Source organism: Lonchura striata, chromosome 11 (genome assembly GCF_046129695.1).
Source record: "Lonchura striata isolate bLonStr1 chromosome 11, bLonStr1.mat, whole genome shotgun sequence".
Classification (NCBI taxonomy): Eukaryota; Metazoa; Chordata; class Aves; order Passeriformes; family Estrildidae; genus Lonchura; species Lonchura striata.
Window position 1 is genome coordinate 4,742,815 of NC_134613.1, and position 22,811 is coordinate 4,765,625.

General features: G+C 40.9%; 1 protein-coding gene across 3 annotated transcripts in view; it reads left to right on the forward strand.

The window, feature by feature from the left end:
• TMEM266 (transmembrane protein 266) overlaps positions 1 to 22,811 on the forward strand; it is an 83,301-nt gene that overhangs the window by 30,045 nt on the left and 30,445 nt on the right. For all 3 annotated transcript variants that reach the window (XM_077785832.1, XM_031505763.2, XM_021543404.3), the window contains 2 exons: positions 9,337 to 9,491; positions 13,898 to 13,971. In XM_077785832.1, coding sequence (XP_077641958.1) covers positions 9,337 to 9,491; positions 13,898 to 13,971 — 229 coding nt within the window. The remainder of the gene's footprint in view (positions 1 to 9,336; positions 9,492 to 13,897; positions 13,972 to 22,811) is intronic.

Consider the following 22,811-nt stretch of genomic DNA (forward strand, 5'->3'; position numbering starts at 1 on the left):
ATGGGCTAAGCTCTGGGGCCTGCCCTCCCTGGTTCTGTGCCTGCTGTTCCCCTGGGTGTCACACTGAACACAGACCTACTCCACTGTCAGTACAAGGTCCAAGGAGAGCACTTCCCAGTAAGCCATATAGAATGCTCGCTGCTGAAGACTTTTAAAGGCTTTATATAAGCCTCCATTTATTAGCAGCTCAGTACATTTTAACCTGTGCTCTGTAATCAGCAGAGACCTCCTTGATCTGAGCTCAGCAGGTATTCTGTGTGATACTCAGGAAGCAAGACGTGGGGAAGGCTCTTTAATTTCTTTCCAAATTGGACTTTATGAGACTTCTCCAAAAAGCTGTTACTCCAAACAAGGGGAAATACATTTCGAGTAGGTTATATAAGTATGCTGCAACTGTAACATAAAATACCCTGCATAGCAAAAGAGGTACTTGAAGATTAATTTGAGTATGCAGGTGTAACCCTCAGGCTATTTTGGTGCTGAGTCAGTACCAGTTTAGTTCAAATATGCATTTTTATAGATTTTTATTATCTGAAACTCAATTCTTCACTGTGCCAAAGGGCACAGGTCTCTCACTATAACCATTTGAGTAGTTTTGCAGTCTTAAAACTTGGAAATAGGCTTGTCATTCTTTTCCTCAGCAGAGATCTCTCCCTTCTCAGACTTCTTTTGTGGCTTTGTCAGTCTGAATGGAAATAAGCAGGTGCCCTCCACACCTCCCAGCTGTAGAGCACATTCTCTGAAGAAAGTTCAGACCTTAAGTTTGGACATACCAATGCATTTTTGGCTGAGTGTTTTCAGCTGCCTTGTGGGAATGGTTGCTTCTTCCTTTCAGAAGCATCCATGACAACTGGTGCCCTGAGAAATTTAGGAGCAGAGCTGGGCTTCAGAAGCCTAGCAGCAAAGTAAAATACTATCCCTGTGCTGCCTCCTGGCTTGGTTGGGAATATGTCTGGTTTTATGGATGTGGTGTAATTTCTTTCCCATGGCCTTGTTCACTGTGGCTGGCTTCAATCCGAGTGAGGAGGAGGTGGGGTGGGTCAGATCAGTTTTTGTTACAGGGACTGGCAGCCACGTCTCCCTTTGGTGCAAAGAGGGGGATGTGGGGAGGGCAGCACAGGAAGTGGCAGAAAATGATAAAAATCCCTGTAGTTTCTGCCAGCAGCCATCTTTGTGACTGAAGCTGTTACTTCAGTGCTGCTTTGCAGAGTGCAGGTGAGGATACCAGCAGGCACTGCTAATGGCAGAGAGTAAGATTCCCTTCCCTGGAAGTCTGCCTTTTGTTGCAGACTCCATGTGTTACCTTCTGCATGCATTTCCCAGAGAATGTCAGGGAAGATACCAGCCTGCATGGACCTGCAGGTATTCTGTGTGGCTTTGATATCCTAGATCTGCAGCTGGTCTAGGCAAGCTGCAGTTGTTCGAATTGCAGGGCTCTGGCACATGCCTGTGCTTGGACAAGACTGGCTGGTTGTTACAAGCTGCATCTCTCCACATCCTTGTTGGACAACACAATTGTCCACATTCAGCAGTTCCTGGTTACTCTGTGCATTCACCAGTAAGTCTCCATTTCCTTGCATGGAAGAGCAAGAGAGACTTCAGACTAGGGATGAAGGAGAAGGCAAGAAAGGAGTCTTGTGATTGAATGTTTTCATTCTGTGCACCCCAAAGAGCACACAAGGTTTTCCTCTACCTTTTCTTCTTAAAGGCTACAAGATGTACAGGGTCCAAGCACAAATTTTACCTGGTTACTACCTAGGGGAGCTTTTTGTTTCATCTGAGGGAATATTTATCTTCATAAAGCTGATATTAATAGGTGATCAGGAATAGGTGGGTCATAAACCTCGTTGTGTGCCTGGAAACTCTCAGATGGAATCACACTAGCTACTTCTCTGACAAGAAAAGAAAGAAATGAGAAGGAAAAGAAAAAAGAAAGAAAGTTGTGGTCTGTCTTTAACGTGTTAGATCATACGTAAGCTGACATTCCTGGGTTTTAATACTGGAATAAAAGTCTTACTTTGTACAAGTTGATAGGTCTTTGCCTTTTCATATCAAATTCTCAGGGCAGTCAGTTCCTGTCTGTTGGTGTTGTTTAAGGAATTTTGTGGACAGTTTGAGCTGGTTTTGTCAGACATTTAGATGACAAGGCTGATCCCTGTACTAAGTAAGAAAGAAAGGACTGCAGGGTAGAAGCCTGTCCCTAATGCACACCTGTAAGTAGTGAAAGGATAATCAGGCAAGAAAAACCTTTCTGCTCTACCTGAAACCCTCAAACAAAATACAAAACATGTCCTGAATTTACTAGAGACGCTGTAGCTGTATTGAACTCAGTTTGCATGAAAAGAATATGCTAGCATTTCTTTAAGGAGCCTAATAACCCAGAAAGATGAGATGATTTTTAAATATTAACATTGCTTTAAGTGCTACTCTTAGTTTCTTCTTTTTTCTAATCAAGTGTTCTGTTTTTCAAAAATAGTTTCTCTCTTCTGCTTTTTTTTCATCAAGTCCAATAAAGGTGATGAAGAATAGCAGAAAAACTGACAACATGCAGGAAGTAATACATGGATAAGGAAAAGCTCTCCTTCCTAAACTTTCCTATAAGTTCCAATTAATAGGTATCAATCACAATAAATTATAAATAAAATTACAGTTGCACTACAGGGTGTATTTTATTGTGTGAATGTGCAGATAGACAATCAGCCTCTCTCTTTATGAAGAGCTGTGTTTACTGGAGTTGAGAAACAAGGGGGAGAGATGTACACCAACTTTTACATTATTTGTTGTATTTGTTTTAAATTGCAGCTCTCAAATTTTAATGTTAAACATTTGAAACAGGTGTTTTCAAATACAGTGGTTTACATCAAAACTATAAAGTTCCTGAGTTCGCAATTAATGCGACTCACTTGACATTGGGTATAAACAGTCATGCTGTTGTAATTTAATAATTTATGATCATCTGTTCACAGCTTTAGATTTGTATGGTCTCAGCTAGAAAGTGCATTAAATAGTGGGAATATCAGAAAAAAGAAAACCATAAGGAGAGAGAAAGGAAGAGAAACCAAAACTGAACAGAGATTTACAGAGATGCAGAAATTAACACAGAGAGGAGTTGTGAGCTCTCATTTTAAACTGGTTACAAGACTCTGCTGGTGAATGTATTCCCCCATCCTGAGAAAAAAAGATGTCTGTTCCTTCAGTCTGTCTTCTGTAATTGTACCAAATAGGTGCTATTATTTTGCTTTTCAGATTAATCTTTCAGATATTACTTTGACTTTTTGAGGTATTATACTTGTACTTTCTATAAAACTTAAAGGTGCTTTATCTAAAACATCAAGTTATCACATTTCTCTTGTTTTCTGCTTTTCTTGTCTTTATCTGGTGGCATAATTAAAAACAGTCCATTTTCTAAAAAGTTTTGTGCACCTCTGCAGATCTTGGAGTTTGAATAAGGGTGAATAATGAAGTCCAAGCCCAAGATAAAGTGCAAGGGTTTTGGAGGGCATGACTATTTCATGTAGCAAGCAAGTTCCTATTTACATAAGTGAGTTGTAATTTAGTTTTAGCTGCCAGTCATAGTTTGAATCCAGAAAGATGATGCAAAATCCTAACATGAGGATGCAGTGAATGAGACAGTAGTGCTGATCTGTTCTTTGTGCAGTACTTTATCACTGCTGTTCTTGGTGCTGTGGTCCAAAACAGACCTGCACTGCAGCATAAAAGAGCATTCAGCTCAACAGAACCTCTGAGGTGCTCGGCTCTTCAGTAGAGAAAATATGGAATTTTGGGCTATGTTAGAGGTGTTCAGTGATTTAGAAATTTCTGTTTCTGTACACAGCCTTTTAAGTGTTTCTGGTGGTAAACTTTGTTTTCCAGAGTAGCTCATTACAGTGTTTATCCCAGTACCTCAGTGCTTTGACTGTGTCCCTGCTATGTCTTTTATCAATTGGTAGAGAGAGCAATACTCTAAGTAAGACAGAGAATTAATTTTCTAGCTCAGTGATTTTTATAAGTTTTTTGGTTTGGAGATATTTCTATATTTTTCCAACAGGACTTGCTTTTCCCAGATAGTTTTTGAGGATAGAAATTAAGCATTTGTAGCCCACAGATCGCTGTTTGCAAAGCTCTTTATTGAAGACTGGAAATTGCATGAGTCTTACTTGTCTGGCTTGACACTGGAATTAATTGTCTAAATTGGGGAAGATATGGCTTGGGGCAAATACTGAAACATGGATAAGCCATAGGACAAATAGGAAATGTGGAAAAGAGGAATATTTGTCTGGAAGGCAGGTCTGTAAAAAAAAAAATCAGCTAAATGCTTAGTAGCAGTGTAAAAGCTAATTAGATCTCAGGATTGTTTAGGAAAAAGAGCAGAGAATAAAAGAGAGCCCATTGTTGTGTCTCTCCATATATCCAAGCTTTGCCCACATCTTGAACAGGAGTGCAGTTCTGATCCCTGTCAGAAAGAATATGGTAGATAGAAAAGAACTGGAATAGAATCAAAGAAAAACAGTGATCAAAGATGTGATACGTCTTCCTTTGGAGATTACTATGTAAACTAGGACTGCAGTCTGGAAAAGAGAAGGTTGACTGAAATTTGATTGATGTTACAAAGTCTGTGACACAGAGAGGTTAAAATAGGTTTGACACCCAGACACACACTCCCAATACAGTCTCTAAGGTATATTAATAGATAAAGGCCCAGTTCCAAAGAAACAAAAAGAGTTTGCTCTTGGCACAGAGGGCAGGAGATGCCTGAAGCTACTTTCTGAAGGATGTGTGGCTGAGAGCAGCTTATCCCCATGAGGGGAGGTTGAGCAAGTTTGTGGAAGAGAATTTCATTGAAGTTTACTAAGTTCAGGCTGAGAAAACACATCTATCTCAGGAAGTGACAAAATGGAAGAGAGTTGGATTCTGTGAGAATCTTAAAGTGGAAGGATTTATATGTTTGCTGTGTTCTTAGTCATCCTGAGACATCTGCTCGTAGCCACTGTTGGATACAGGGTGCCAAGCCTTGGTTCAGTATATTCTAGTATGTCTGTTCTTATGTTTCTTAAAGGGAGTTTTTGAGGCTGATGTACATTACACTAAAGATTTTAGCATACAAAGGAAAAACCTAACAAGCAATTTTCTAGTGAGAAGAGTAAAAGGCCAGGTAATCACTAGATATCTGTGAGCAAATGGTGTGATATATGCCTATAAAGAAAGCACAAATGATCCTAGAAAGCTTCAAGTACTTCAAATAGAGCTGGGAATCATTCATGTAATTAATTAAGCCTATCCTGAAATATTATCTACCGCTCCAGTTGTCTGTATTCACATACCAGAAGAGGCTGCTAGGATAGCTACAGAAACTGAGTGTTCTACAAAAAGCATGGGCTTTAATTGGATTACACACGTGGCTGCCATTACTGTGTATAATGTGTCATGGACAGAGTGCCAGCTAGGGAAAAAACCTAATCAAGCAAAGAATAATAACAAGAATGAGTGTGTATAAACTAGCCATGGTGAGTTTGGGGAGAAGAGTGGTGGAATCTCTCTTGCCATTTGAGCAGCAGAGTTTTGCAGGAATCTCCAAGAAGTGCCATGGGGTTTGAAATAGTACAAGTTTTAGGGGTAAAAAGATGAGAGTGTTGTCAATAGTTAAAGTTCTGTAGATAAACCAGGCTTGTAGAAGTCCAGAAAAGAGGTGCAGAGCCCTGTGTGTTCCTTGGAGTTAGCTGCTCCAGGCCTCCAGCTGCTCCGTGCAGCCTGCTGCGAGGCTCTGCTGTCTGTGTTGGCTCAGCCACATTTTGTATTGTTATTTAGCCTGTGTTCCTGTCACTTCCTGACCACAGCTTTCTGCTCCTTCAGATAGCAATTTGGATCTCATCCATCCTTCTGTTTTCTGATCATAACCATCTTGTGAGGTGCAAACACTTGCTGTTTAGCCAAAAGAAAGGAAAAAAAAAAAAAAAAGACAGGGTAAGGTATAATGCAGATTTTGGGGCATTTGTTTACAAGATCAGAAAATAGAAATAGTGACAGCTGTTAAAATCTTGAAAAAACTGTTTGTAGTGGTTCCTTACCAGATAAATATGTTCAACCTTTCCCAGTTTTGCCTTATGTTCTTTTTTTTCCAAGCTGTTTATTAGTAAGACTAACAGGATGATGACAGATTGGTTTTGGACAAAGCCATGTGTGAAAGTATCTTTAAAAAAATTACCCCTGGTAAAATTCCACTAAATCTATTTTAATGTCTCAGAACAAAACTGTACAGCTCAATGTCACCAACAATTAAAAATTTCCTGTGCTAGTACATTTATTTACTTCATCCATGCATTGCAAGAAAGGTAAATTATATTTCTGTTGTAGAGACAAATGAGTTGAAATACCTGATGAACACATTTCAAATCACACAGGAAAGTTTTCCGAAGTCACACTTGTCTGTGAATTCAAGCAAACACAGTCAGGACACCAATAGAATGTGTGCTTATTCTCTGAACAGAATAGGGGACTTCTTTACTAGTTTGTGGGGTTTTTGGTGATTTGTTTGGGTTTTTTTGGGGTTTTTTGGGTTTTTTTGTTTGGTTTGGGATTTTTTTTGTCTGAAGTGAGGGGAAAAAGGTCTTTTACTTGTCTCTGGTTAGTATGAAATCTCTTCATAAATTTATGAGCTGTGTAAGTTATATTTTTAGTTTGTGGGTTTTTGGAAAATTCTGTGTAGCTGACTTTCTAATTTGAGCTTTAAATTTTAAGTGTAGCTTTGCAGTATCACAGGTGCAATGGCCAGAATTTGAAAGGTAAGTTCAAATCCACACTAATTCTGGTAGTGGTTTGTTTATCTGCAAAACCAGATTTCTCTGAATAGATGAGCCCTTGCACATCAGAAGGGGGAGAGAGGGACACTACGCTGCTGGAACAAGTTCCAGAGGTGAGGTCAGGGTGGTTGTTACTGCCAGCCTGCAAGCAGGGCTGTGCAGGTACTGATCACTGTCCACCCACAGGCCAGGTGTTAACAAGCTCACCTTGGTGCATCAAGTTAGATACAGAACTGAAGGTGGTTCTCCAGTGCTTAAATTTCAAATCCTTTTGTGTCTTTTAAATCAGTTTATATATTTTATGGGTATGGTAGAGATAGAAATGTGCATTTGAGCTGCACTTGACCTCTTAAGCTGATTGCTTTTTCAATTGTAAACTGGTAGTTTCATTCAGAAGCTTTTTAGAATTGTTGTTAATAATATTGAGTGATAATACTGAACAGACAGAATAACACCGTGTTATTTAGGATTCTATAAGTAATTAGCAGCTTGAGTAATAATTATCATGGTTATGTGTATTGTATGCTAATATTTACAGTTGGTTTATTCTTACTGGTGCATTTGGTACAGTTGAAAGTTTTGATTATGCAGAGCTTTTAGAGGTAGGTACTTGTGCCCTCTACTGATGATTCTGTGAATAGGAAAATCTGCCCTGCAATATTAAAATATTGGCATAATGGACCTTTTGGAAAAGGGAACATAAATGTAAGCAGAGACTAGAACTACAGCCTGTTCTGTTTAAACAGAGCTACCCCCCCATCACTGTTTTTAGAAATATCTAAAAAAACCTCAACCCTAAGCCTAAAATCATAGTTGCATTAAAAACAAATTACCCTGTTTTGAGATATGTAAAATAAAACCCATTAAAAGATCAAGGTGGCAAAAAGGCCCTATCCCAATGCCTTTTTTTTGCCTTATGTTTTAACACAACCTATTTGCAATCTATTGCAATCTGTAGTCAGGCTGGAGCCATAACAAAGTTTAACATAAGGACAGGTTGCTGATAGTACCACTTGTCAAATCTTCTCTGAAGCTTTGAGAGTCAATTGAGGAGGTTTTTACAGGCAGGCAATCAGGCAATCTGACTACAGGTGTTGTTGATCTGTTTAATTCTGAGAAGCTGCTCGAAAGTATCAAGGCTCTGAGCACTGCTTGGCATCACTTTCTCCCTCATTTGTGAGTATGTCAGAGAATATTTTGTGATGTTTTTCCAAGTGTGTGATTATAACATGAGTTATTGAGTCTAGAGCTGTTTCTTAGGAATTTATCGGTATCACCATATCTTCTTGTACACCTCTGATTCCTGTATTGCGATATTTTAGTCAGACAGTGAGGTTACTGCACCACACTTGCAGCTTTTTAAACCCTAGTAATAAATCATGTCAGCTTTTCATTACTTAATGTGTATTTACAGTGCTTTGAAAATCTGAAATGTCAGGCAAACATCCTATCTGAACTTTCTGAGGTGAGCCAGTACAGGAATGTTGCAGAACACTGTGATGAGAGATATGATACTGAGAAGGAGGAGTTAGGAGATGAGCAGAATCAGGATGGGCTTTATGCATCTGAAGTCCATACTACTGCTATTCCTATTACCAATACTCCCAAAAGGAAAAAACTTTGCATCCCTCATGTAAATGTGTATCTGCACGAGCACAACACTAGTGCAACATTTACTGCTTCATCAGCTTCCCTCCTGAGTTCTGGTCCTCAGAATTCAGCCTCCTCACAGCTTCCTGCATCCTGCCTAAACCTTATTTTTCCACTGAAAAAGGGTGACCTCATCCAAACCAGGTTTGGGAGTGGTCCCTGGTGCATGCTGTCACCCAAACTCTGGCAAGGTAATTCTTGGCCTGATCCACATACAGGTTGATGAGAGCTGGACAAATAGCCAAGTGAGAGAGCCTTGGCCAGAGGCTTGACACTGCCAGGCTGTGTACATTTACTGCTGTAAAGTGTAGCTGTGGAGTCACTGAGCTGCTTCTTTGGGGTTTCCCAGATTCTGGTTGTTCTTTTCCATGATGCCATGGACTGATGGTTGCAACCCGAATTTGGCAGCCTTTGTCAGACCTGTCTCGCAGTAAAGCAGGGATAAAGGTGCTTGGCCAGAAAATTCAGTAGCAGAGAAATTATTTTTAAAAAGTCATTAGCTTCTAAATAGCAGAGTCCTGATGTGCCTTGATACTCACTGATAAATGAATGCAGCATGTGTGTCAAAATAAGAGCACATGAGAGCTGGTGAGACAGGAGGAAAGAAGAAATGTGTGTGTGATAATTAGGGCTGCATGACTCAGTACATTGAAGGCACTTGGACACCAGTGCACTCCAGAGCTGGGGAGATCCCAGACTGAAGGCTTTTCTTACATTTCTCTCAGTAAAGAAACCAGTGAAAGTGAACTTTACAAAGTCTTTTTGCATAATTGCTGAGTGTATCCATAACAGAAGAACTTACAATTTTGAGTTCACTGCTCTTTAGCTTTTTTCCTTTTCACTTCTTCTTCTTTTCTTTTCTTGTTTTCCCTTAATTTTATTTCTTTAGATCTAACTGGCTAAAACCGTGCTGTGGGAGACGAGCAGCTGTGTGGCAGGTATTTTTGCTCAGTGCAAGTCTCAACAGTTTCCTGGTAGCCTGTGTAGTATTGGTGGTGATTCTTCTGACTCTGGAACTCCTAATAGATATAAAGCTTCTCCAGTGTGAGTAGGAGGATTTAATTTTTCTTTTTTTTTTTTTTTTTTCTTTTTTTTCTTTTTTTTTCTTTTTTATTTTTGATAAAATAAAGGCTTAACTTTGCTGGGTGGTTTTTGAAGGGGAAGGATGTTGGGAATGTTTTTTCCCTAACATTTAAATGATTACTAGGCTAGGTAAGAAATGTGTTCTTGTGGAATCCTGGTATAGTGAAGTCAGTCTCTTCTTTATTATTCTGAACAAAGCTAGGTCAAATAACAATTTCAGTACAGGACAAATTTTCAAAGAATACAAGCAGAGTGTACATGCAGAGATTCACATGTATTGTCATTAGTACTGGAAAAGCTCTGTCCTTTATAGACATATTACATATGCACAGGAGAAAAATCTGTGCATCATTAATCTCTGATACCCATCACATGTGGATAGACAAAAGTGATAAACATGCAAAAATAAATAGGGTACTTGGTGTTAACCTCTTACTAATTACTTCTTCTCAAAATTACAGCCTTCTAGCTTGTAATGCCCTGAAATGAGACAGATTTTCATTCTATTTTGCTAACACACTCTGATCATGGCTTAAATGGAGTTTGCTTTATTTGAATTCACTCTACACAGGTTCCACAATGGAAATTTTAATGCTGCTGTTTTGCTTCTTAATTCATCTTTTTTCCCCTACTCTTCCTCCATTGCACCTCTTTTTTTTTTTTCCTTTTTTTTTTTCCTCTTTTTCTTTTATGATATGAAGTTGACATGACCACAGACACCACCAACACTTTCCCCTAAGCTAAATGTTGAGGACAGCCTCTAGTATCTCCATACAATCTCAGATGTGTTGAAATGGCAGCTGGGGTTAGGTCAATCCTATAAATGCAAGAATACATAGCACAAAAGAGTGCCAGGTGTCTCCTGTGGTAGCTTTAAACTGAGTAAACCAAATTTTTATTCTGTTGAAGTCCTTTTACTGTTGCATTTTGTCAGTTGATCACAGTGGCATAAAGATTCAGGTGTTGCAGTTGTATTAAGATGACTTTAAGGGACATCATTGATAATTACAGCCATTTCTTAAACTCTGTGAGATGAATGTGAATGACTGTGTGTCATTCCATGCTGTTGCTCCCCATTTCCACCCATCTGTCCATGCTGCACACACTGTTCAGGGCATGGCCACTCCCTTACAGATGTTACTTTCTTTGCTCTGTGGTCACTCACAATTTTTGGATGAGGAAGCCCAGGATTTAGATAAGTCTGCCACTTTCAAAAAAGTCAGGAATGTAAATTGTGAGTATAAGGCCTTAAGGAAGAAGCTTTCAACAATACTTATTGAGGTGTCACATCTTTCTGTTAATGTAGAGAATTTTCACTTCCTGTAGAGACAAAGGGTTTTAAAGCCTGTTGATTTCTCGGAGTTCTAACAGTTTTGGTTACTCTTGTCTGGAAGCAGCCATTTTCTCACCATTTATTTTCTGAAGAACCTTCTAAAGAAAGCTTTACTTTAGGAGCCATTGCTTCCCTGTGTGTCTGCTGCATATGACACTTCTGAAAGCTCTGCAGCTTACACCTTGTGCATGACCTGCAGGTGCTTGGTTGAGCCAGATGACTTCACTGTTCAGAGGTGGCCCCTGCCACCAGGATGGATTTGCTCTGGAGCATTCCACTTGTGTTACGACTTTACATTTTAAAGAATAAATCTTGCCATGAAGCTTTTTGCCTTCGCAAGTTTGAATACCTCCTATCTTGTTTTAAGACAGATAAAGGCTCAGTGAGGCTGATCTAAGTATTCCAGTTGTGCCTTGAAAGGGATGTGTGTGATTTACACTGAGCTTCTGAAAAGCCATTAGCCCATAACTATATTTCTCAAAATTATAATTACAGTTTTAAAGGATTCTTTATTCTTTATAAAACCAAGCAGTGCATTAGGATACCTCACAGCATGTTACTGACAGTTCTGTCCATAATAATAACTGCTAGTCCGTGCTATAGATTGTAATTAGTTAGGAAGCCTCTTGTTGGAGAAGATAGATAAATATAATTATTCATAAGTAATACAGCCAGGATGAGAACAGTCCTCTCTGCTGGCTGGACAATGCCCTTGCCTACGGATGGGTCCAGGGGTCAAGTGGACTGTTCCATCTCACCCCCCAAAATGTATGGTTGACCCCGCACCTGTAACCCTCCCCTAAAACATCAAGTGCCTGTAACCCCATTGGCCCAAGTCTTGTTCCAGCCCACCTTGAAGCCCCCTGATAAGGGGTCTCCGGGGGGCCAGACGCTCTCTTGGAACTTCCCCTCCTCTTAGGACCTCCACCCTCTCCTCTTGTCTCTCCCCCATCCCCTCAAGCCTTGACATGTGCTGCGTCTGGCAGCCCCAAGCAAGATCTTCTCCATCCCTAATAAACCTGATATCCTAAGAGCAGCCTTCAGAGATCTCTCATCTCCATTCATCTAAACCGTCCTGGAGCAAGCAGAGCTCGCTACAGCCTCCCTTTATAAAAAGAAACCCAAACCAACCATCAGGAAAAAGAAAAACACAACAAAAGAAACCTGATGTTTTCTTTGGCTGTGACATTTTCAGAGTACAATTTTTCTCTCCTGCTTTTGGTGTAGTCTTTGGTTGTATGATGCATTTCTCCCATGCACAAAACTGTTGGTTTCATAGGTCGACACCACATTTACAAACTGTAGGACACACACGTGAAAAATTCAGAGACCTTTTAGGGTATTTTAGCACAAAATGTATTCATACCGGAATTAGAAACCCCAGAAAGCAGGGGACATATAATACGTATTTTGTTTTAGGTCTCTATTCTGTAATCAGGTTTTTTAGGTCTGTCTTCAAAGTTCCTCACATGCAATAACAAAATAGCATCACCTTGTGATGTTCTGCAAAAGCAGATATAGATGAGTATTAACTTTGAACTCATTAAAAAAAGAAAAAAAAATGAAATCTTGTGGCAGGTTCGAATGCCTCAGAAATACAGACCATGCTACCCCTTCCTCATCTTCAGCAGTTTTGGGGAACAGCAGCTCAGGAGATGATGTTGGTACTGCCCTCGCTGTGCAGCCAGCTGCAGCAGGTGCATGTGGAGAAGGCAGCAGCCCTTCCTGAGCAGCAATGCCTCAGCTCCGCGGGGTCAGCAGCACCACAGCCATCCCTGCAGTGAGCATCTGCCAGGAAATCAGGAACAGGCTCCTGAGAGCAAGTGCTGCTGCTCCGAGCTCCCGGAGTGCTCACTCAGCGTTTGTCAGGAGGAGTTTTCATCCCAAATTCCTGGTTGCTGAAGCTCTCTGTGTCGCCAGGTGGCAGCTGGAGCCTTGTATGTCAGTTGAGCCCTGTTGGAAAAACTGCATCTCAAGGGTTTCCCCTTCTTCAGGCTGCCCAGGAGAGATAGTGCTTTAGGAAACTTTATTATATTGTATTTTGCCGATTTGTTTCACCTTTAAGTAGTTCCTCTGCTGCAGTGCAGCAAATGGTCTCATCGAGCTCCAAAAGAGCTTCAGCAGTGGAAGTTCCAGTGGCAGGGCGTATTCAGTTTTATTTGTATCCTGAGTTCTTCCTAGATAATTTTCCTCTCCTTCCCATATCAATCAATTCTGATTTAAAAATAAAATTCTTCATTTAGTGTGTACCCTGTATGTTCTTGGGAAATTTTAAATTAAGTCTGCCACAGCCCTGCAGCTCTGTGCACACAGCCACTGCTTGCCTTACACAGTCATTCCCTAACACTGCAAAACTGCACAGACTGCTCTGGTCCGTCTGCTGTGGAGATAATAGACTCATAAATACCCTGCAGGAAGGAGAGAATGTTTACTCTTCATTCTCCTAGTCCAAACTTGGAGCATGTGGGAGTAGGAATCACTAGCAATTCCGTTAGTGGACCCTGTCAACTTTCTGCATTTTTCTGTCAGCATGAAATGTATTTTGAAGCCCATTTTGAGCATTAATTTTTAAGCACCTGGTCCAGATAAATACTGATCATCTGAGATCAATTGTCAAAGACTGAACACAAGGAATAATGTGGGGATAGTAGAGCATTCTGTTTCCTTACTGAGTCCTAGGTCTGGATTTTTAGGTACACAGGAATTAGTCACACATCTCATACCAAAGCAGCGTTGGGGTGAGAACATGAAGCAGTGGCAGAGCATCAAAGACCTGAGCTGTGTCTGCCATTGCTTACCAGCAGCAGGATCTGTTAAAGCTCCAGTGAAGAGCTGCTAAGATGGTGAATAAAGGTGAGCAGCTGGCAGGGCTGGAGTTCCATGTCCATTTCATCCCATCCTCTTTCTGGTACTCCCATTGCAAAATCTAAGAAAGTAAGTTTACCATATGTAACTTGTGGCAGTACTAATTATGCTAAACCTAAGTTGCTCTCTGATACTATAATGACCCTTCGTTCTATTATGTTAATTGCAGTTTCAAGTGCTTCCCAGTTTGCAGGAGTAATTCACTGGATCAGCCTAGTCATCCTCTCTGTTTTCTTTTCAGAGGTATGTATAACCAAAGTCTTTTACCACATAGAGAACTGCAAAGTATGTTTATGTTGTCACTGGAATTAGCAAGAGTTTTACAGTAGTTTGCAAATAACATAGCACAGTGTATTTCAAGGAAAAATAAACAAGCAAAAGTGTACTGTTGCTGCTTCTACTTAGCAAAGTAAAAAGTCTTATTTAGATTAGCACTGTTTGTCAGTGGCTTAGAATTGGTAGGGAAACATGGAAGGGAAGATACTGCCTTAAAAATAATAATTGGTAAGCTGCAGAAAAAAATCATTGTCTCTGAATCTACAGGACAGCTTGATCCATTTGTTATCAGCATCACTGGGTATAAAGTATAGGATTTAGATGAAGATATGTTCTTCAAGAATAAAGATCCATGGGAGTTTTGTAAAAAACTCTCACAATTTATTAAGGTAATTTACATATTCCATGTTGCTGCATGTAGACCTAGTCAGAGAATGAAACAAATGGTGAATTTCTTTGCCAAAATGTGTATGAATGTATGCACTGGAAAAGGCTCTAGTGATGATGTAACAAATGACCAAACTGGGATAATCTGCCTTTCTGAGCTTTCAGCTTTGTTCCAGAAAGAAGTCATTGGTATTGAGACATTAGGACTCCTCCTGAAATATTCCAAAATTCTTTTATTGCTATTTTTCAGGTTTTAATATGTTACTTGTCACAATAACAAGTTTTATGTTTGTTAAATTGGAAGACAGTTTGGACTTAAAATATTTTAAAATATTTTTTCAGGTTCTGTAGGAGAAAATATAATCCAGAGAGGTTTGTTAGTGACTTCATTCTGTTGAAAATTTGGATGGCTACAACGTGAAGGTTACAAAAAAAAAGCAATAATCAAAAAAAAAAGCTATGATATCTGCAAATTATTTATTGGATCACTTGTATTGAATTCATACTCGTCATATATGATTGGTAATTTCCATGGTGCTCCTAATGAAATACATTTGCATGTATTGTTTTGTATTTCTCAGGAGGGTTTTTTAGCTGGTGCTGTCAGTGGGTGCTTTCCAAAAGGGATCTCACAGTGCTCTGCATCCCAGCCTTCTGCTGCACTTACACAAATAGGTCCCATTACTGGCCCCATCCTTTGACAGTGGTGGTGGGCTCTAGGTTACATGTAAGATGACTGAAAATAATCTCTGAACAATTAAAAGAATTTGTAGTCTTTCCTTTGTGAATTGCACATCCTAATTCCCAAAGGCTCAGGTTTGCTAGATGGTGTCCATTCCCTTTAGAGAAATACTTTCCTCTCCCCTCCAGAATCTTTCCTTAGTGGGGATTAGCACCCTGGAGCTCTCTGTAGTCCTGAGCTTCCCAATAGGATCAGTGTGTAACTGCTGCTAGCAGCATGGCTGCACAGCCACGCTCACCTGACCCCTTTATTTCTGGGGCTGGTTTCACCAGAAGTCTTTCCTGTGCTGCTCAGTTCCTGCTGCTGGACTGCAGTCTGCAGTTCTGTTTTCATTCCCCTGCACCACCAGCACTCTGCTCACGCCTGGGGCAGTGTCTTGCTCCTGTGCCCCTCCCTGAGTGCACAGCTGCTGTTGGGCTCTTCGTGGCACTGCAGACACATCCTCGAGGCCAGGGCTCATCTGGCTCAAGGAAGAAATTGATTGTTTCAGTTCTGCTGGGACAGGGTACCCTCCAAAGTGGTTGAACTGGTTCAGAATTTTTTTTCAGGAAAAGAGTAACAGAAGTGTTTCACAGATCCAAAACAGTTTCCCTGACTCACCATCCTCATTTTGGAACTGAATTGGCTTTTCTCTCTTTATAAGATAGTTGGAACTACTTTGTCTATGTGCTGTTCTCATTTATTATAAACTTATCACTCACTTCATTATCTACTTCTGTCTTCTGAAGCAGCTTCCTTCAGCTATTTGATTATGGTTTGAATTTAGATCAAAGAATGAGGCCACAAGACAGCCATGTGAGGTGCACAGACCAGGATAGATTCTTAGATATGGATTCATTTGGCAGTTCAGAGATAGAGGTGGCTCCACAGAACAGCTGGATGTGCTTCAGAGACCACCAGTCTGGGAGAGAGTTCAGGTGTACCTTTCCTACTGGAGTTGGCCTTATACCAGGTTAAGTTCATATTGAATTGTCTTAAGAGAGCAAAAACAGAGGGTATAATTTTCTGTCATCCAAATTTTTTTTTCCCAAGAGGTTACAAACTACTGCAAAAATTGCAAATTACTTTTTTTCCCCCATACATCTTAATTTTATTTACTTCTTTGGTCCCTTCAGGGTATTTATTTTCCTCTGATTCCCATAACATGAGTTAGCTGTCTTTGGGATCATTTGTTGAGAAGATCATATGTTACAGTGAGAGTCTGCAGTCTGTGGTTGTTCATGCCAGGATGATATTCCAGAGATCAGGTTTAATTAGTTTACCTGGGTATAACAGGTAACTGCTGAGAATTGATGAGTCCTTCAGTCATTGTTTTTCTACTCAAAGCAAGGATTCAAGGTTTCTGGTGTTCAAAAAAAGGTGGTTTCCATAGCAAGTACCCTGTTCTAAGTTTGGATGTTGAGTGTTTATTCTGTAATTTGGTTCCCATTAGTTGTAAACATGGGTACACAATTCTTGAGGAAGGCCTTAGCTTAAAGAACAACATTGTAAAATACTTGTTAAGACCCATAAAATTTTCAGCACAAAATCTGAATGTTTTGGAAGAATACAGCTGATTAAAGGTGGTGCTATCAAAGCATTGCAAGTAATTGCACTGCAGTTGAAGTTAAACAGCCACTGGCTTTCTACTTGGTTAAAATGAGGGGGCTAAACATACCAGCAGCTGGCAAATGCCACTAGAACAGCTGCCAACAGAGCTGAGTAGCTGCTCTCATAACATCTTCCTACTTTCCCTAGGCTTGTCTTAACAGCCACAAGCCTTAAAGGCACTTTGTTCATTTTATTCTCTCTGTCACTGTCTGTGACTTTCCAGCATTAAAATATCCATATTCAAATGAAGTGCACATCAGCTTTTTTGCTTTTTTCAAAGTATCTGAACAGGGTTTACTAGTGGTTTGTCTCTGTTGGCATATATCACTATGATTTGTCTGTGCACCATATGTTACCCAGGCATTAAGATAGAGTAGAAGAGAAGAGAGAGGCACTGGGGAAAAATCCCATATCAGCAGCAAGGCGAGGCCAGGTTGTACCCTCTCGAGAGGGCAAACTCAGCCTTGGTCATAGTTGGCTGAGAAAAGGAGATGGGGAATGTCACAGAGTTTTGGTAAGTGGATTGAAGTCTGCTCTTAACAGTTCTATCCATTGCCTCAAATCCATGGTTCTGTGGCTGTTGTTCAGATCTGCTTTTCCCCTAGGACTGATGTGCAAGAATGGAGTTTGTTGATATTAGTTGTTTGCACTGCTCTGTGTGCTGCAGCCAGCCCAGCACTCAGGCATTTTGCTGAAGGGAAGAACGTGAGGGTTTCCCTGAGAGCAACCAACTCTTGTGTACTCAGTCAGACAAGCACCAAATCTCAGCTTTTTTCTGCCATCTGTGTCCAAGAAATGAGCTCTCAAATTTATTAGAGTAGGTCTGGGCTCCAAGCTGGTAAACAATCTGTTTCATTAACTGTGGCTCACAGGAGGAAAAACTCCAAGGCTTTCCTCATCCTGTATGTTTAAAGGAAGTGTTCATAGTAGCCTGCCACTTTTCTTCTTGTTAATAGCAAACCTTGAAAGGAATAAAATATCCAAAGGGAGACTCTGCTGTTGAAGTTCTGTTAAAAAGGAAAAACATCCTAAATGGCAAAACTAAGTAAAAATGTCTTTCCCTTAAATTCATAATTTCTTACAGAAACTCTGCTATGTTACTTTTGCTATATTATTTGTGAGCTTCAAAGAGCGGAGAGGAAAGATAATAATCTCCTATTAATCTTCTGTAAACTGTGGTTTCTCTTTTGTGTGTTCACTTTTATTTCCTGTACATACAACTTTTCTTATGGTGTATAAATGCACTTCATTGCTGTATGTTTTGTATTCTAAATGGAGTGAGTAGTGGAGTCTAGGGACAAAGATACAGATTTGATATATTAATGTGATTTATGAAGTAAATGTAGGCTTCTTTCTTTGCTAGTGTGTATAAAATACATTTTAATATACTGGGAAATTTCTTTACTAAGCAATTTTGTGGCTTCACAAAGAAGTAGTTATGGGACCATGGAAACTGGTCCTGTAAAGTTCTGGGAATCTTGCTGGACATCTGCCTGAAATACCAGTCTGCCCATTTCATTACCAATAGTATCCCTGACTTAGAGTGTGCTCTATCAGTGTTTCATCTGTGCTTTCTTCATACTGACAGTGCTGCACCTCCTACACCACACACAGAGAGAGGTGATAGTGCTTGTGTGACCATGCTCAGAGGGAGCTTGTGATGCAGCTCCTAAGCCCAGTTCCCTGGCCACTATGGGTGTGTGGTGGAGTCTCTGGTGAGCCATTCCAATGCCTGAAAAGCCCATTCAAATCTATAGAGAATTGTCAGTTGAAAACTCACTGGATTTCCCCATATGCTAAGAATTAAGATTGTGAGCGTATTGGGAGAACACAAGAAGAAATAGAAGTGCAGAGGTTGTGCAAAGGTGCATTTGGGTATATGATATCCTGGTAGTGTTAGTGAGATAAAACACAGTATGTTTGTGTCTGTTCATAGCACCAGGCTTTGGCAGGGAATGGTTTCTGTGGCACCACGAAGCTGATGGAGCCCAGCAGTTCAGTGTGCAGGACATGGGGTTGGGTTGTACTAGATAATGGTGACATGGAGTCTGTAGTTTCAGAGCTTTGGTTGAAGAGAATCTGTGTGAGGAGGGTGCCTGTGCCCTGGAAGCAAAAGGATGTGTTCATTTCAACATGCCAGCATGTTCCTCTGGGCTCTGCTGGCCTGGGGACAGCGTATGCTAGAACAGCTCATGCAGTAGCTCAGTACAGGCACACCAGGAGATGGCAAAAGAGGATTCTTTTAAGGACTGGATGAGTTAAGGCCTCTGGGAGTGACCTAGATGAGAGGCATTATAAATTACAGATTGGGTACAAGGTGTTCTGGGAAAGCATTCAATAAATATTTGGTCTTATGAGATATGTGGAAAAGGCAAAAGCTTAATTTACAGAATTTCTGGAGCCTGTGTGATGGAAGGGAGGAAGGAAATCCCTTCCAGCTGCCTCCATCCTGTTATCTCCTGCCCAAGCTGTGCCCCATCATGAAATGCAGAGGTGCTCTCCTCCTCCTTTGCCTTGTGCTACTGGGCCAAGGTCCCCTCCTCTGCTGCCTCCTGCTGATTTCACACTACGGAGGGATTGGATGCAGTGACTCACTGAGTAGTAAATTGTATATTAAATGTGAAAGCAGAAAAGTATTTAAAATTACTTAATGTACGGTGCAGTTAGCTAAGAGATGCAGATTGTGGCAATTCGTACAGCTGGCTCAGCAAAGGACTTGGCCAAGTTTCCCTACAGAATTAAAGAGAGAACCTGCAGCATCTAAACTTCACTGCAGACAGTCAGTATTGTGCAAACAATTGTGTGTTACCAGGATACTTTGTCAGTTTTGAAATAGGATTTCGGTCTGAAAAATGATTTAAAATTTTATCTGGATTTATTTCGGCTTAAAGAAGTTAACACAACTGTTCAGTCATTTGCTTTTTATTAGTGCACTGGACAGACTCTTATGTAATAAATTAGCTTTAGCAGAAGAAAATTGTATTTCTGCTATAACTAAAATATAACTGTTAAGGACTTTCTAGTTAAAAGGCTTCTAGTCAAAAAACATTAAAGCTTTCTTTCTCAAGTAAAAAAAACCCAATTTGGCCGTACTTTCCTTTAACAGAAAAGTGCTCATCACACTGATACTTAATGTTTTTTCAAATCTGCATTCAAAAATGCAGGATGCCTGTAATGTAATGCAAAACTGTACATTTGCTACATGCCTGCACATCAGTGGGAAACAGCAATGCAGCCCCAGTTTTTCCCTTTTTCTTGTAGGTTTTTGTACATAAAAATGGTAGAACTGTGACTAACGTTGGTTTTGTCTGTGATGAATGTTTTACAGTTGCAATTCTCTTCTAATTCATATGCATCTTTCCATTTGGTCCTTGAACAGTAGGTAGGAAGTTACTTGGATTATTAATTTCTGTCTCTGTGTTTTTTCAGATTCTGCTACAGGTCCTCATTTTGAAAGTTCTTTACAGAGAGAGTATACAATCAAATGCAATATATATATGTATTTGTATGAAACATATTTTTGATTGCTTTGGAAAAAATCCTAAAATGTTATATATAAGAAATACCAATGCTTTTATTTGCTGTCAAAGCATTTATTACACTGAGCAATCAAGTAGGTGCCCAGCACAGTCCAAATTCCTTTGGTTCCACCTCTTCTGGGTGAGAGCTGTGGGAGCAGCAGGGGATGTTCTCTCTGCCATGGACAAACAGAGGCAGAGTGGGGACAGCCAGGGCTGGTTTGGAGCTGTGCTGGACCAGGCTGGCCCAGGGGCACCTCGGTGGCCAGGCTGGGGCTCTCTCGGGTCACCAAGGGCAGACTGCCTTTCCTAGCTCCTGGCACCTCAGTGCTGATGAGCTGTTTTAAGAGTGACAGTGCTGGTGCACAGCTTGAAGAGCTTCCATGCACAATAAATGTTTTCTAAGCTTACCCTCAGTTGTGTCCAGCTGGTTCTGAAGGGTGTGCCCCTGGGCTGGCAGGAGCTGGCTTATCTCACCCTTACGCTCCCCTTCGTGTAGTGTCTCGAGCTGAGAGCCAAGGTGGGCATGTTGTGTGGGACACCAACACCCAATCCTGCATTAAATGTCTGCCAAGTAGACTTCCAGTCACTGCTGACTTGTGCTGATTCACAGCAGCAGAGTGGCAATGAAAACATTTGTGTTAGCTTCCAGCCCTTGGAACTGCTCACACCCATTAACGTGGCAGTAGCACAGTCTGATTTAAATGCTGCAGTCAGGAATTAAAAAGGCAGGAAGGAAAATACTTTTGTGTGTTCCCTCACCAGACAGATGTTAAATCTTATTTAGGGTTGTGAGGCAGTGTTTCTATTTTCTTTGTGCAGATATGCCTCATTTCAGTGAAAATACCTTTGTGCACACCTGTCTAAAGGAAGGAAAACTTTCACCCTCAGTTTCTGTAAAGTTGTTAAGTGCTCAGCAATCCTGTGTTCGTATTGACCTGGCACTTCATAAGTGCTGCCCAAGCATAGCAGAGCATGAGCTGTGCTCCCAGCAGGGTGGCTGTAGGAAAGGTGGTGCCCTGAGCTTTATAGAAGGCTCTGCTTGTCCTCATGTGTTTCCCCATGGCTGCCTGCTGTGGAACCTGTATGGACCCCAGATAACTGATACAGCTGAACTGAGGGGCTCACAAGTAGCTTGTTCTTCAGCCTTTTGTGCAGCTCCTCGGTGGGGAGTGAGGGAGAGGAGCTGGGATGCTTTTCCTGGCAGAATTAAGCTCAGGAGCTGAGCTGTGGCTGCAGGAGTGCCTTGGCACTTACACCTTGTGCCTGTGTCAGATGACATCATGCTGGCCAGTCTGGGGTCATTAAGGGACTTGAGCACCTGCTCTTCTGCACCTCTTCCTCCACATAATAAATTAACCTTGAGGTTTATTTGTAGGTTATTATGGAGAGAGCCTTACTCCCATGCTGTGTTTGTGAAGTGGTTTGGAAGTATAGTGTTTTTAGGAGTACAGACTGGCAGCGTTGGTGGATCTTGCTGTCTCTGTATAGTATCATCATTTTTTGTAGAGGAAAGAGGATGCTGCATTATGTCTTCGGGCTTGTGCCTCCATTTCTCAGCCAGCCTTGGCCTGTACCTTTGCATACCCCATTTCTGAGGTGTTGGCTGGTTCACTTTCCTCCTCCTTGGTGCTGCTGGGCTCTGGAGGCACCATCTGCCCCACAGGAGTGTCCCCCTGGGCAGAGCAGGGGTAAGTGCTGTTATCCAGGTTTGCAGTGCCAGGAGAAGGGAGCGCAATCATCCCAGGCCAGCTGAAGCATGGGGCCAGCTGAGGCTCATGGGGGTTGGCAAAACCATGCACAGGAACACTACCAAAAATTTCAGTGTTGTTCTGCAATTAGGTACTGCTGGTATGTTTGGCAGCACTTCAGAGCTGCTTGGGATTTAAGATTTGTATTTGTAGTGGAAAGGAGATACATGTATTCATCAGAGTCACTTTTTTCTGCACAATTCTGGGCATAATCACCCCCTCACATGTAGACCTGCTGAGCACTAAGTCATTATGCTGTTCTTCAATGGAGAAAGTGGCATTTTGGTGGCCCTTGTAGGGCTCCCAGCTGCAGGTAGACTCTTCTTGTCTGTCAAAGTCTGACCTTGTTGCCGTTGGCAGGAAACATCCCTACCAATTAGGCTTTTATGTGAGTTCAATATCAATTGCAAGTTGACTGATGGATTTTTTTTCTTTTATTGTGTCTTCTGAAAGCCAAATTAAAAATCAGGATTGGATTTTTAATAGGAATTCACCATTGGTTCATTCTGTAGTTTGATTCCTTTTATTCCTCTTTTTTAGCTGTTGAGGCTACATATTGATGTTTTGCTTCATAGAGAAGGATCACAGAGATATTTTTCTCCCTTATCCCATGACTTTCTGGGATCCTGTAATAAAGCAACTGCCTTAAATTCCATCTGCTCTTCAGGCTGATGAAATTTCAGTACCTTTAGGCATCAGGACAGGATAGGGCCTCTTCTCTTAGAACATCAGTAAGCACTGGCATATCAAAGATAGCCAGAAAAGAGAATTTTACCCCATTCTGACTGAGGGAGCCCCATGGTGAATCTTATATAGTGT